Source organism: Cervus elaphus, chromosome X (assembly GCF_910594005.1).
Source record: "Cervus elaphus chromosome X, mCerEla1.1, whole genome shotgun sequence".
Taxonomy (NCBI): Eukaryota; Metazoa; Chordata; class Mammalia; order Artiodactyla; family Cervidae; genus Cervus; species Cervus elaphus.
Window position 1 is genome coordinate 44443620 of NC_057848.1, and position 16660 is coordinate 44460279.

General features: G+C 42.7%; 1 protein-coding gene across 1 annotated transcript; it reads right to left on the bottom strand.

Moving 5' to 3' along the window:
- Positions 1–3519: 3519 nt before the first annotated feature.
- Positions 3520–6545, bottom strand: LOC122689453 (cancer/testis antigen 47A-like). The gene is made up of 3 exons (XM_043895863.1): positions 5673–6545; positions 4691–4832; positions 3520–3672 (listed from the first exon to the last, which is right to left on the bottom strand). The coding sequence occupies exons 1-3, from the start codon at positions 6295–6297 to the stop codon at positions 3660–3662; spliced, it is 780 nt and encodes a 259-aa protein (XP_043751798.1). The 5' UTR covers positions 6298–6545; the 3' UTR covers positions 3520–3659.
- Between the last annotated feature and the right edge of the window lie 10115 nt (positions 6546–16660).

Sequence of the window (16660 nt, forward strand, 5' to 3'; positions counted from 1 at the left end):
TGGAGAGACAGACATAGAGAACAGACTTATGGACATGGCGGGGTGGGAGGAGAGGGTGAGATGTATCGAGAGAGTAACATGGAAACTTACATTACCATATGTAAAATAGATAGCCAATGGCAATTTGCTATATAGCTTGGGGAACTCAAACAAGTGCTCTGTATCAACCTAGAGGCGTGGGATGGGGAGGGAGATGGGAGGGATGTTCAAGAGGGAGGGGACAAATGTATACCTATGGCTGGTTCATGTTGATGTCTGGCAGAAAACAACAAAATTCTGTAAAGCAATTATACTTCAATTAAAAATAAGTAAAAAACATTTTCAGAAGCATGAGGCCCACTATGCTCAGGAATAGGTGTAACATGGAGTGAAAAGGGAAAGGGGTGATAGAGCAGATATTTAATCTGGCCTGCCTGAAACATTTGTCCTATTTGCAAGGTTCAGAAAAAGCGTTCAGTTAGGGATCCACATGTCTAAAAATATTTGAAATGTTCAAATCAAATGATAAACCATTAAATATGTTGTATCTTCTTCCACGACAAATGTAACTTCCTAATGACCTGAAAGGCCAGGTTGGGATTTAGAATTCTCAGACTCCTCTATGTTCTGCCCTGATGATGTGGGAAGAGCTGCCCTCCCTCCCCTCCCCCTGCCCATGCCCTGGCTCCTAGGCCAGGCCACATCCCCTTCTGGGCCTACAACCCCTCCTTGGGCCTGGGAGCACCCACCCCAGCAGTGAGTGCAGTCAGCCCTCCCCAGGACAGGTCTAAGAGGAGCACATAGGCCCTGGAAGCAGGCTAGGGACTGTTCAGGGCTGCCAGGTACCTGGAGCATGGGCTAGCAAGGACACACCCCTTGTTCCCACGGGCTTGGCCCTGGCGGGAGGGGTGTGGCTGGAAGAGGACCAAAGTGGCCCTCTAAAGCACAGAGCTCAAGACAGAGATACCTCTTGCCTGGGCCTGGAAGCAATACTGTTTTAACAACTAGCACCGCAGAAATACTAACAAATCAGAACCAGTTTGAAGGTCCTCAAATCCCACTAGTTGACCTGCCCTTTCAGTTGAAATAATGGTGACAGGGAGTGCTTTGCCTTCTGTCTCACCATGTGGTTCTAGCCATAAGGAATAATATAACACATTTTAAAATGTCAACACTGGTGACCAAAAAAAAAAAAAAAAAAAAGAGTTGTGGGGATCTTAAGTTTACTTCACTTTAATCGACATTAAATACTTACTAAGAGGAAAACTCATTGACTGGGGCTTTGGGAAAGAAAGATAAATAAAACCCTTAAAGGTCCCAGCCATTTAAAGGTTCAGTCCAGGGGTTGGTTTTGATGGAATAGGTGGATGTAGTGTGTGTATTTGCATGTGCACATAGAATATAAGACATGCCACCACAGAACATGACAGTAGGTTAACAGTTATCTACAAGGTCAGGAGCCAAGCCCGTGGGAACAAAGTATGCTCCAGCTAGACCATGTTTCAGATACCTAGGAAGACTTAAGTAAATGCAGAAATGAGCCTGTCTAGTCTCAAATCCCCAGGCCCTTCCCCTTCTCTGATCCTCCACTCTGGTCATCTACAACTTTATCTTTTTATTACCTTAAACAGAGTTCAAAGATTAAGTCCATTTTATCCCTTTTCTCTTTTTATTTTTACTTATTATGACATACTTCAGATCTGCACAAAATTATAAATACTACTATAAACACTACTTACCCACCACCCAGTTTAAGAAATGTAAATTACAGATACAGTTGAAGCCCACTACATATCCCTCCCCAATAGGATCACTGTCCTTTTCTTCCCCCGAGAGGTAACCACCATCCTAAATGTGGTTTGTCTTTCCATCACATGCCTTTCTGTATGCTTGCATATGCATACATCCTCACAGGCAACTCTATGTATCTACCATCCATTCCTGCTGAGTGAAGGTTCTCTTAGGACTTCATATACCTGGTATCATGTCTGTGACTTTCTGGAACTAGCTCTGTCCCTTTTTGGGTATTTCTCTGGTGCCATCCCCTATCCACAGCCTCTCTGTGTCTCAGCCCCTGTGAATCCTAATTTCCTCCCCAATCCAGCCCCTACTGTCCTATTCAATTTACCTCCAACAGCCCCAAGGCAGTGAACAAAGGCTGGTCCCACCATAGGTGGGTCTCAACTTTGCCCCCTGTGGCTCTCAACCAGCGCCTCTCAAACCTTGGCTGCATCAGAATCCCCTGGAGGGCTTGTTAAAACAGACCGCTGGGCTCCACTCCCAGTTTCTGATTCACAGGTCTTGGGTGGAGCCTAAGAATTCATGGGTGATGCTAATAATGCTATTTTAAGGACCAAACTTTGAGAACCAGTGCTCCAAATCAGCGTCTGGGCTCAGGCTCAGCAGCACCATCTGGCCTCCAGGCAAACTGGACCATCCATCAGGTTTCCTTCAAAAGCACCCAGCAGTACTATGAAATACACATATAACACAAGTCATGTGTAATTTTAAATGTTCTAGTGTGTGTGTGTGTGTGTGTGTGAAGTTGCTCAGTCGTGTCTGACTCTTTGCGACCCTATGGACTGTAGCCACATTTAAAAAAGTAAAGAGGGCACCCCTGGTGGTAAAGTGGTTAAGAATCCGCCTTGCAGTTCAGGGGACACAGGTTCAATCCCTTGTACAGGAAGATCCCACATGCTGAGGGGCAACTAAGCCCATGTGCTGCAACTCCTGAAGCCCATTTGCCCTACAGCTCATGCTCCACAAAAGAAGCCACCTCAATGAGAAGCCTGTGCACTGTAACTAGAGAAAGCCCATGTGTGGCAATGAAGACCAGTGCTGCCAAAAGTAAAAATAAATTTTTAAAAAAGTAAAAAGAAACTGGAGACAGTAATTTTAATGCTATATTTATACTAGATTATCATTTCAACATGTAATTAGTTATTAATGAGACTTTACATTACTTTTTACATTTGTAGCACATCTCAACTCAGATTAGCCACATTTTCAATGTTCAGCAGCCACACATGGCTAGTGACTAGTAAACAAGTTCAGATCTAAAGCCATGACTTCAATTTCAGTCTTTACAAAATTGTTTTAAAACAAGTGCTCAGGGCTGGTGCACTGAGAAGACCCAGAGGAATGGGATGGAGAGGGAGGTGGGAGGGAGGATCAGGATGGGGAACACATGTAAATCCATGGCTGATTCATGTCAATGTATGGCAAAAACCACTACAATATTGTAAAGTAATTAGCCTCCAACTAATAAAAATAAATGGAAAAAAAATACAAATTTTATTTTGGGCTGCAATAAAAGAATTTAAAACAGGCTTATCAAATGGTGGAGTGTGATGCTTTCCAATGATGTAAAATGGCTTCTCATTTTTAAAGAGATTTAAATCAGGATTATTTATATACATAAATCTATATTTCAGTTTATTACTTTAAAACTTATATTTGACAGCATTTGTTCTAGTTAAAACTATCTGTAAAAGATAAAAGCCAAAAAAAAAAAAAGATAAAAGCCAATTAGATATTGGATTTTTTATTAGATATTATCATTAGTTGCTTTTTGGGTGATGAATTTTGGAATGAAATCAACATTAATAACATTCCCATGGGCTTCTGAAAAATCTAAAAATAGTGAAAAATGGATCCTTTCTTCTTTCTCTGTCTTCTTTCTAGTCTTCCAAACTGCAGGAAGAAATGAGAGAAAATGAACAATTAGACAGCATAAGCCAGCACCAGAGACTTTCTAAATCTAAGAAAACAGTCAGCCTTATGTATATCTGCTATCTGAGGGTTGTATCTCAACAAAGAGAGAAGAAAAACACATTTTCCTTTTGTAACCTGCACCCTGGATACTGGGTGCATGTACAACCTGATGGCTTCAATCATGTGATCCTACCAACCTTGTCTCCCTCTTGCCCAACACCATAAATGCTTTTTTTCCCCCTTCCTTTGAGAGGCTAGTCTGGGACTTAAATCACTCTTTCTACCTTAAAAGCCTGTACTCACTCCACAGATGATACTCCCTTACCCTCCTAGAGCCTCTGTTTCCATATCTACCATATGAGAAAGAGGCTGTTATTATGAAACACAGCACTATGAAAATGAAGGAAAAAATGTTAATCATTAAAGACAAGATATACACCTTCACTACCAACTCAGTGATAAACAAGTCATACTATGCCTGTTTCTTTTGTCTGTCACATAAAATATAAAAATCTACAACTGAACAAATGTTTAAGTATTAATCACTAAATGTGGTCCTACTTGAAATTCTGAACATTTTGCTATTTGTAAGTAGTTACATTCTAAAAGACGTCTTCTCTTAGTGCAGGAGACTGCACTTCTGTGGTCAAGAAATGAAGGCCAAACTAGTGCACAGCCCAGCTGCTGCTGCTTTTAGTCACTGTTTTCTAAAGAAATACTGGTCTTAGGTACTGACACATTTACAACTTGTTGGTAGTCTTACAGATAGAGGACAAAAGACCTCATAAGAACAAATGAGAAGCCATGAAGTATATTTCACTTCATGCTCTTTATATTACTGGGTGCAGGAATGTTCTATAAACATTAGGTAAATTTGAGTTGTTGAACTAATTTTAAACAAACGTTTTCTTAATTTACTCTGAGAATTAAAAAGCAAAAACAAAACTGGTAAATGCCTGGGAACAGCTGGGTTATTTTCAAAGCTATACACCAATACCTGGACTTTCTGGGCCTGTCCTTTGCTGGGTCCAGATCCTTTTCTGGTTCTTCTTGTTTTTTGTTATACTCCTTTTCTTTCCCCTCACTTTTGGTGCCCTGAGCTGCTGCTTTGGAGTTCTCATCCTGGCATTCAGTTGTTTCTTGAGAGAATAATAATAGACTTTGGGACCAGACATTCACAGAAAAAAAAATCCCAACTCATAAGGAATAGCAAGATATCCAGTACTCTACCCTTAGGAGAAGCAGGAGGACAGAAGCAACTAAGAAAAGAGTAACTGGGGGCCTTCCTTCTGGTGGATACAACATTTCCATGGCCCTCACTTTGCTGCTGCTTGATCATTTTCACAATCACATTATTTATTCTTTTCTAGTAGATCTGTCACCCTGTGCTACTGATTACTTCTGGTGAAGGATCAGAATCCTCTGATGCATTCTGGATGTTTTGGTCAGAACTTTCTTGCCAAAATATGTTTTGCCTCAATAACAAATTCTATGGGGAAGCTCATTAGTTCCTCAATCCCCTGAATATTTCATTTTGACCAAGTGTTCTTGTATGAGTTCATAATGTTTTGGGATCAACTTTCCAAGAATCTTGCCATTTTAAAAAGCCATGAACCAAATACGAGGTACATCATTTGCTTGTTCTCTTCCATGTCCTCCCAAGCTCTCTCTCGAACACCTGCCTCCACTGACCTTCACCTATGGACTCATAACTGGCACCAATCATCTCAGACCTCTTACCAGGGTTGGTAGAGGGCAGCTTATTTTCCCCCCAGACCAAAGAAGTTGTTATGGAGTTGGGCTTCCTCTGGCCTTCGATTCAAGGAGGCCCTGACTCCCGCCCCCCACCCCAGGTCCCCCGCTCTGAGCCTGCCCCCTCCTTGGGATCCCTGGTCCCCAGACCTGGCCTGCAGCTGCCAGTGTTTCCATCCACCCCACCCCCCAATCCCCCCCCCCCCCCTCACCCCTCGAAGGCTCACCCGCAGGCGCGGCTGGCTCCTGCGCCATTTCCCACAAGCTGGATTCCTCAGACTCCTCGGCGGCCGTCTCCCATAAAGAGGCCTCCTCGGCTTCCTCGGCCTCCTGGGCTTCCTCCGCCGGCCCCGCCCCCGGTCCAACCGACGGCACCTGGACCTCGGGGAACCCGGCCATGGCGGCCGAGCTGTGATGAGACAAGCGCGGCCGGGTCCGGCGCCGGACCGGCACTTGGCCGTCAGGGGGCCGGACGAGGACGTGGTTGTTGTAGTAGAAACGGTTGAGCACTGAGTGCACCAGATCCACGAACGTTAAGCGGAAGCCGGACATGGGGAAGTGGCGCGCGTCCACCATGCGGCCCACGCCACCCTCCTCCTCCTCTTCCTCCTCCTCCTCCTCTGCCGGCCCGATGTCTGAGTCCTCCTCAGCACTCCAGCCCTCCATGGCCGCCTCCCTCAGGCCTCCTGAGGGCCCCGCGACTCCACCCGCCTCGGCCTCAGGCATGGCGTCACCCCTGCGAGGCACAGAGTTGCGGTCCACACCTTCGCGGGCTCCGGCCTGTGCCCCCGCCGCACCTGCTGTGCCTTCCTGCCTGCCAGGGGCCGGATCTCCATCCCCCGTGGTGGACATGGCAGCGGGCAGTTACCTCAGCTGGGCTGGCGACGACAGCAGTGGCGCAGGTGCTGGCACCCAAAATGGCTGCCCTGAGCGGAGGCTGAGGGCAGTGAGAAGGAACGAGGCAGTCACTGAAGGGACCACAGAGGAGGCCCCACGACCGGGAAGGTAGGCGGCCAACAGCGGAAGCGACCCCTGGAAGCCGGGCCTCAGGCAGTGGAGCCAGGCCACAGTCGAGGGGCGGCGCCAGAAGAGTAGACAGTATCACGCGCCCCCTTGTCACGAGCTTTGGACTCATTTGCTGACAAACAAAGATTGACGTGCTCTGTGTCCAATGAACGGCCAAGGCCCTTGGGTGTCAAATTGCTCACAATTGCCTACTTGTTCTTTGACGCCTTAGGGTTCTGACGTGTGTTGAGGTCTTTTAGGCTCCTGTCCTTTATGTGATTGTGCAGGAAATTATTTATGAAGGCATCCTGGGCCATGTGAACTGTGAGAAATTTCCCACCTGGGAATTTCCACCTGGTAATGGCTCATGTGAATAGAGACAGGGTCATAAAAATGTTGTATATCTCCTATGTTAGCAGTACTAAAAACTTCTCAAGAAGAGAAAGAGAATTTGGACTATTTAACTTGGTTAAAAATAGTTGGAAAAGAGTAGACAAATTGAAATGAATGCAGTCAGAACTGAACGTCGAAGTGTTGAAGAAGTTAGGAGCTAGAAGGTGTATAACGAACCCAGACAAATTCACTTAAAGCTTTGAAGACTGAATAAAAAAGAGGTTTCTTTAAAAGATCAGGTCATCTCCTAAGAGCTAAGCATGACAGACATTAAAAGGGCCATCTTCCTAGGATGTTTCAGAGGTAACAGTCCCAGACTTTTTAATGATCTCAAGATCCACTTAGTCCAGACCTCAAGTGTAATTTTGAAAATTACACAGAAATTAACTGCTTTTACAGTCATTCTGTAAAAAAAAGTTTTGTAGCACTAAAAATATTTTTTGAAAAAGACAGCAAATTACATCTGGATGTTACATTTAGGGAAAATACTAATAAGTCTCATAATTGTAAAGAGGGATTTTTTTCCTTTCATTAATCCAAACAAATTTCAGTGTTTTTATTTTTCCTCTGTCTCACCTCAGGAATGGAGCATGGTGTTGCTGTAAATCATTGGTTTAAATTTGGAAGGCAATGTCAATAATCTCTAATCCAAAATTCTCATTATAAAGACAGCAAAAAAAAGGCTGAATCCCACTCTGAGGTCTGAGTTGGTTTAACATTTGCTGTCCTAAGTGATCTTGGAACAGTTACTTATCATTTCTAGGTCTCAGTTTTATCATCTGTATAGGTGGAGTTCAATCAAAATATGAGTTAGGTAGATGGAACAAGATAGAATTATATTTAGGATACTGAGCATTTGTTGAAAATGTTTTTTCAGTTTGATTTTGCCTTCTAAGTTGGTTAATGTTTCTAAGTATGTAGTTTTTCATTTTTATGTTGTAAAATCTAATGATATTTTTTCTTGGTTTTAACATCATAAATTTGCAAATCTTTTCTCATCCAGAAATGAATTTTATACTTTCTTCTTTTTGGATATCTTCTGAATGTTTACATTTAACTCCTTAATTTGGAATCAATAATGACTCACAGTGTTAAGATTAAAATCTCAGTTGATTTTTAAACAGATCACCTATAATAACATTTGTTAAGTATTAATTCCCCTCTATAAGGATGTGTGGATTTCTGGGGTGGTGCTAGTGGTAAAGAACCTGCCTGCCAATGCAGGAGATGTAAGAGACGCGGATTTGATCCCTGGGTTGGGAAGATTCCGTGGAGGAGGGCATGGCAATCCATTCCAGTATTCTTGCCTGGAGAATTCTATGGACAGAGGAGCCTGGGGGGCTATAGTCCATAGGGTCACACAGAGTCAGACACAACTAAAGCAACTTAGCATGCACACACATAAGGATGTGTGGCCAAGTCGCCTTTAGCATTTTCTATAAAGACGGAAGAGATGCAAGAGAAACACACATTCTCCTAGAGTTTCAGGGCAGGAAAGGCCTTCAGATATAGAATCTAAGACCATTCTTTTTTAAATGGGGAAACTAAGGTTTAGAGCTGCTAACTGGCTCCCCCAAAGTCATGCCAGTTAGTCAAAGAGCCAGGACTAGGACCAATCTCCTGACCTTTAATCTGGAATTGAAACATACCTCACACATCAGCTTTGGCCATCTTATTTCCTATTGAACTTGTCATAGAACAGTGTCATAGAACATCAACATCAGACATGGTCACTCTGAGACCATATTGAAAGGAGACAAAACAGGACCAAAAACAAGGTAATACAGTACTAAACATTCCCCCATCTTGACTAAAATGAATGTCTACAACTTCTTTACCAATTACATCTTTATCCTGGTTCTAGTTTCCTCTTCCTACAGGTAAGATTTACTCAAATGCCAATCAGAGAATTGCCTCAGCTACCTAAAGACATCTAATCTAGGGCAAACCCCTCTTTCCTTGAAGGCAAAACTTCCCCAAATTATTCAACCAAACCCCAGCCTCTGTAACAGGTTCTTTCTGATGCTTGTTAAGACATCATGTGGTTCCCCCATGATGTGTGTTTTCCCTTACTGCAATGAATAGCAAACTGAGCTCACTCAACTACAGGCATGTTTTTGTGATCTTTGGCTGGAGGACACTGATGGTGTAAAACATTTCCATCTTTACACTGTAATGCATGAACTCAAACAAGTGAGTCAAAAGGCACTCAAAGTTTTTTCTCAGAAAAGGCTTCTCAGAGGAGGGAGGTGTTGGACCCAAAACATGGGCAACAGGCCTGAACTAAGGACAATAAAGATAGGATGTTGTCTCTGTGTGGCCCTTGTTAAAATGCGCTTGTAAACCCCAGTGGGTCCCTGGCTGTAAAAAAGCCTGCGGCCTTCCCTGATGGCTCAGACAGTAAAGCATCTGTCTGCAGTGCGGGAGACCAGGGTTCGATCCCTGGGTTGGGAAGATCCTCTGGAGAAGGGAATGGCAACCCACTCCAGTACTCTTGCCTAGAAGATCCCATGGACAGAGGAGCCTAGTAGGCTACAGCCCATGGGGTTGCAAACAGTTGGACATGACTTCACTTTCACTTTCACTTTAGGAATAGGAAGGTCCATCTAGTCAAAGCTATGGTTTTTCCAGTAGTCATGTATGGATGTGAGAGTTGGACCATAAGGAAAGCTGAGCACCAAAGAATTGATGCTTTTGAACCTTGGTATTGGAGAAGACTCTTGAGAGTTGCTTGGACTGCAAGGAGATCAAACCAGTCAATCCTAAAGGAAATCAGTCCTGAATATTCATCGGAAGGACTGATGTTGAAGCTGAAACTCCAATACTTTGGCCACTTGATGTGAAGAACTGATTCATTTGAAAAGACCCTGATGCTGGGAAAGTGAAGGCAGGAGGAGACGGGGACAACAGAGGATGAGATGGTTGGATGGCATCACCGACTCAATGGACATGAGTTTGAGTAAACTCCAGGAGTTGGTGATGGACAGGGAAGCCTGGTGTGCTGTGGTCTATGGGGTCACAAAAAGTTGGACACAAGTGAGTGACTGAACTGAACTGAAGGGTGGGAAAAGGAAGCAAATGTTTCTGGCCAGAGGGCAGATCTGGGTGATGTGATGGAAGTCCTGGGGTGAGGAAGGTGCTTAATTAGGGCACTCCCATTTCCTATCCCATGCTGTGACAGGACTGCCTCCACTCTTCTTTAGCAGAGAAGCACATACTCCCAGGTAGACAGGTCTCCCCCCCACCATAGAAATTGTGACCCCATGGACTGTAGCCCACCAGGCTCTTCTGTCTATGGGATTTTTCGAGGCAAGACTACTGGAGTGGGTTGCCATTCCCTTCTCCAGGGGATCTTCCTGATCCAGGGATCAAATCTGGGTCTCCTATTTTTTACCATCTGAGCCACCAGGGAAGTCTCCCCACCCATGAAACCAGAGTATTAATGCTTTCTTTATTTCCTCCTATCTCTGTACATTCTTTTTTCAGAACTTTCAACAAGACCATCACTATTCACTTTAGAGGAGATAGCATGTTACCAAACAAAGCAAACAAGATAAATCATACAAGTGTCTTTCCAGGTCATGAAAAACTCATCTGTCCACTTGAAGCTATAGGACAAACACTCCAGACCCTAGTCATTTAAGCATTCACTGAGCATATGTAAGCACCTACTATATACCTGGAATTATGTTAGGAATTGGGGACTCAGGTATCTAAGACCCATGGCTTGTTCTGGTTTATAATCTGGAGGGTTGGACAGACACTTGGGCAATGATGACACACTCCTTCAAATGCTGTGACAAGGATGAGCACAAAGTGCTAAAGAAGCATGGGAGAGTGGATGATTAGCTATGGCCGGTAGATGAAGGGGGTGGGCTGGTGCCTGGGAAAGTGCTCAAGAGGGGGCATTTCAGGGGCTCCTGAAGCTAGGAGTTCAAGTGGCAGTAAAAAGGCAGGGGGCAGGGAGGTTACTATAGGTAAAGGAAGCAGCATGAACAGTGGCAAAGGTGTGTTGGTGTGTACCTAGCCACAGAGTAAAATGGCAGGAGTGTAGAGCAGAGTGGCAGATGGGCCTTTAAAGTAGATAGGGCCATGAAAGCTCCAGTAAAGAGTTTGCCCTTTGCCCTGAAAAGGAGGTTGGCCTCCAAAGCAAAAAACCATTGAGATGGCGGTCTAGTTAGCAGAAGAGTTTTGGTGCATTTAGGAATGAGTTGAGTCAAGAAAAGTTCTGCTAAGACCCTCCAAGGTCTTTTGGGCAAGTTTTAGTATCCCACAATTTTCTTCTTTATAAAAATAATACATATTCTTTGTACAACAGATTAATAAAACACATAAGACTAGAGAGGGAATTAAAAAACCACACATATCTTGCCCATACAAATGAACAAGATAATAATAGAAATATAAGCAAAAGACATGTATAGATAAATCATAGATAAGTACAAATGGTTTTTAAACATATGGACAAATGGCTTTTGAACATATGGACATATGCTCAAACAATTCAAATTAAAATTATATTGAGGTAATGATAATCATTAGCATTTATTAAGTACTTATAGGTTGGGCACTATTTTAAACACATAGATTATTTTATTTACTCCTTGCAACAGCCTTATGATGTGAGTATTGTTATTATCCATCTTTTGCAAATAAGGAAACCAAAACACAGAGATGTTTAGCAACATTCTCAAGGATACACAGCCAGTATGGAACAGAGCCTGGATTAAGAAAATAAAAATCACCCTTAATTTCACTATCTAGAAAATGATCACTCTGCTATTTAGTAAATAGTTCAGTTTTATTTTTCCGAGTTGGCAAGAAACTATGATTGTTAATTCTCTTTGATTAGAGAATCCAAGTCTCCAACCCTTATATAATAGGAAGTTGGCTGTTGATTGCAAACAGATATTCTTGACCATATTAAGTTTTCTGTCCCTTTGTTGTTAAAAGCTGTGTGGCTTAGGGTAAACTTTCCATATGGTCCTTGGTTTCATCTTAACAAAGAGAATAATTACCACCCCACAGGGTTTTTGTGAATATTTAACATGATAATATACAATGAACATTATCAGAATTACGGAGAAGGCAATGGCACCCCACTCCAGTACTCTTGCCTGGAAAATCCCACGGACGGAGGAGCCTGGTAGGCTGCGGTTCATGGTGTTGCTAAGAGTCGGACACAAATGAGCGACTTCACTTTCACTTTTCACTTTCATGAATTGGAGAAGGAAATGGCCACCCACTCCAGTCTTCTTGCCTGGAGAATCCCAGGGATAGGGGGAGGCTGATTGGCTGTCGTCTATGGGGTCGCAGAGTCAGACACGACTGAAGTGACTTAGCAGCAGCAGTGAGGTTTGTCCCGGTCTCCTCATCTTCTAAGCATACCCTTTTATTCAGAGGAAGCAGAATTTTAATTTGGTCCTCTTGTCTACCCTCAATCAGTAAATGCTTGCCTTCTGTACAGAAGAAATGCCCCCTCCCCCACTTTTATGTTCTTAGTAATTTTCATGGGAATCTTCCTCCCAAATTGTCCTATGGCTGCCTCCTCCTTGGAATTCAGGTTTTAGGCAAAGAACACTCACAGGGGATCATCCCTGACTACAACTTGTCATCCACTGCCACCCCAAACACTCTTATATTACCACCCTTTCTATTTCCTTCATAGCTTTGAACTTTTCCCATTTAATAAATTTTATCTTTGTTTTTATTACTCCTATTCTCACTCCCCAGCCTCCCCGACCATCACCAAGAGTTAAGTGCCACAAAAGCAGGGCTTATTGTCTGTTTTCTTCACTATGTCCCCCAAACACCTAGAATGATATCTGGAACAGGGTAAATACTCAGATATTTATTTATTTATTTTAAAGATTTATTTATTTATGCCTGCACTGGGTCTTCATTGCTGCATGGGTTTTTCTATAGTTGCAGCAAGCAGGGTCTACTCTCTAGTTGCAGGGTGCAGGCTTCTCATTGTGGTGGCTTCTCTTATTGTGGAGCATGGCTCTAGGCACGTGAGCTCAGTAGTGGCTCTTGGACTCTAGAACACAGGTTTCCTGGACCAGTAATTGAACCCACATCCCCTGCATTGGCAAGCAGATTCTTTACCCCTGAGCCACCAAGGAGGCCCCTTAAACATTTGTTAAATGACTATAAACAACTTGCTTCCTCTATATTGGTTAATTGTACAAGTTACAAAGTCAAATGCTACTGTGTGTAGGATCACATTTATGAATTTGGGTAAGATTAAAGTTGAGCCTTGAATGTCAGTAAAAAAGTTTGGGTAATTTCTCTATATACCAGTACATCTCATATTGCCAAAGGGATGGTAAAAAAATCTGCCTGCAATGCCGGAGACTCAAGTTCAATCGCTGGCTTGGGAAGATCCTCTGGAGGAGGAAATGGCAACCCACTCCAGTATTCTTGCAGGGAGAATCCCATGGACCGAGGAGCCTGCTGGGCTACAGTCCATGATGTTGCAAAGAGTTGGACATGACTGAGTGATTAACACACACACATAAGTATCTTTAGATTGAGGGGGACAAGTTCATAGAAAAAAAATGTCTTTTAATTTGGCCATGAGAAGTACATAGAAGATGGCAGAGAATTGCATCAGTGTTAATGTTTGTTTGCTTTGTCGTTAGCTTATTCTAAATTTCAACTTTTGGAGGTCAGAGAGGTTACACATTGAATTGCTGTCTCTTTACATAATGTAAGTTAAAAGTCCTCTAAAATTTTCTTCCCCTACTTTGCCACGGGGTCTGAAATTGCCTATCTTAGCATCATTTCATAGGACCTTTCAGAGTAAGTACATTATAAGTTAACATGGTATCATATCCTACCTGAAAATACTATTACTTTTATATCATTAGCCAGGTATTACATTAAGGCAGGGTCTTGAGGAATTGGGACAGGAGTTTTGAGAGCAGATGAGTAGACGAATAAAGAAAAGATCTGGGGGCATGGGGTGCTCCCAGGGAAAGGAAGCCTATATGGGGAGTGACAGTGACCCTGATTCCAGGTACTTGGAGATAATGGTGGAACTGAGGACAGCAGGGCCTACTGCTTGAGAGTTAACAGGATGTCCCTGAAAAAAGAGGTAAAGGATCCAGGGATGCAAGTCTTGTTCCACTTTCATAGCTTTGCCTCAGGTCAGCTTGTCTCCGGAGGTATTTGGTACTTTAAGACAGAAAGGTTCCATACAGTGAGGATCTTGAGATGGGATGTAGGGAGGCTGCTTGTGAAGTATGCTATTGTAGCATACCAGAGAAAAAGTCTGTTAATGCCATCCTGAATGGGTATCTAAGTAACCTTAACTAATTGTAGAACAAGGCCTTCCCCCCAAACTCCCTTTCTCTGATTAACTACCTTTCACCCACTTTCTTACCCTAATTCTAGAGATTAGACCCATTTACTACTTAAAGTCACACATAAGACTATAGCAACATTAGAATGAGCATTAATAGAAACCTCCTTGGGGCCCAGGTAATCTCTGCTGAGTTTAAGAAATGAAACGATAGAAATGGAGTTGGAGGTCTGCACATCCTTTCCTCGAATAGTAACTGATGTTTGGTTTCATTCCCGTGTACTTTGCCTACATTTATGGGAAATGAAAGAGGTTGTTAAATATACACTTATATCCCAAAGTACATAGCATTTTTGGTATGTTTTAAAACTTTATATAAATGGCATCACAGTATCTGTATTCTTCTGTCATTAGTTTTTGCCTTACACTTTTCTCTACGACCTCCATGAAATCATTATCCTCAGAGGGGTATGTGACTCAAGCTCCAAGGAGTTCTAGTCTCCTCTCCAGATGAGCCCTTGCTGTCCTGGTCACTTTACCCACAACACTTTTGAGCCAATGAATTAGGGTTGGTCTTACCTTGGATGGAGGTGGACCTGTTCCTCTGTTGTCTTAGCCAAACTGCAGGTCTGGGCTCACTTGCACTATGTGACCTCCTAGACCATTACACTGGGAGCCACACTTTGAAAACCACTGCTCTAGAGCATGAGACAGAGGATGAGACGGTTGGATGGCATCACTGACTCGATGGACATGAGTTTGGGTAGGCTCCGGGAGTTGGTGATGGACAGGGAGGCCTGGCGTGCTGCAGTCCATGGGGTCGCAAAGAATCAGACACGACTGAGCGACTGAACTGACTGACTGACTCTAGAGCAGGCATCCCCAACCTCCAGGATCTAGTGCCTCATGATCTGAGGTGGAGCTGATGTAATAATAATAGAAATAGAGTGCACAATAAATGTAATGCACTTGAATCATCCTGAAACCATCCCCCTCCTCCCTGGTCCGTGGAAAAATTGTCTTCCTTGAAACTTGTCCCTGGTGCCAAAAATGTGGGGGACCACAGCTCTAGAGCATCTTTTGCCCCTTGATATTTTAGCCTTCTTTCAACAAAATAATCTGATCCAAGTTTACCAAAAGGTGAAAAGGTAGCATTCCTCGCAGGTAGAGTGCTACAAAACTGCTCTGCTAAGTATAAAATGAAGACAAGACTTTATTAACACCCCAGTGATGAATCACTTGTCTCTAAATTTCTTTTAATTTAACCATCAATGCAAAGATCCTCAAATAAGCTGACAGTTATTGAAGGTGGCTTTACTGGAACCCTTAACCATGCACATGGTTAGGTTAAAAGTGCATTGTGTACTAGTGAGTACAAGAGACTACATTTCTACTGCACAATGATGAAGGCATCAGTCATGTAAGCTAATTTGAAAACTACTTCAATTGGTTTCTCAGGAAGGCTTTCTAAACCACTCTTAGTTTCCATTAAGGATTCTGATATTTTACAGCTGTAGGCGTATACCTATGACAAAAGTACTTGACAAGAACCAAACTATGGATGTTCAAGGATGCAGTAAACTATGTATCTGGCAGAAAAGTGGAGACCATTAAAATTCTAAGAAGAAAGCACTGGTTTTAAAACCTTTTAAAAGCTGCTTATTTAGCTACCTAGAAATTTTTTTTAAAATAGAAGGTATAAGCAGTGCAGAGTATGTTTAAGCTATTCTCTAATGATATATAATGCCCTTGGCTCACTGCAGCTTGCACTCAACAAAGTCGTGTTTATTTTAGGGTTCTTCTTCCACTTCTGGTTAATTATTTTCTTCCTCTTGCTTTGCTTCTTCTCTCTTGATTCTTCACCTGTGTCATAGTCATCATTCTGTGTGTCTTGTCCTTTTGAGTATAATACTGATCTTGTACACTCATGAAGGAACTGCAGTTGATCTTCAGGAATTTTACCTGTACCAACCCCACTTAGTATTCTAAATTTAGGAATTTCCAGAGTACAAAAGTAGCAGAAGTATGAGTCCTTGAAAGTTTTTTTGTACTCTATTCTAGAAGGTCCATTTCCTTTGCTGTCCTGTTCCTTAATGCATTCTGAGTGACATTCTATTTCCAATGTATTTAGCACCCAATGCAGCATATACCTTGTGGTCCATGAGAAAAGAAGGATCAAAACCATCCAGGTGTGACTTTATTAGATATGTTTTAGTAAACACCTCATTTGCTAAATAGTCACTGGATGCAGAGAAATTCAACTGTGAAATTTGTAGGTTCTCCAGCATCTGAGAACTTGTGAACAAGTATTTCAGGTGCTCTAAAATAGGCTCATCGACTTTCTGAATCACATTTCTGAGCAATTCTGCATTCTTCAAAATTTTCATGCCAAGATAAAGAATTCTTTCAGGGTGGCTTTTACCTTCAGACTTTTCCTCAATTTTTGTCTTTTTAATTTCCTCAACAACTGCCTCCGCAATACCTGGTTTCCATTTATTTTCACCATCTTTA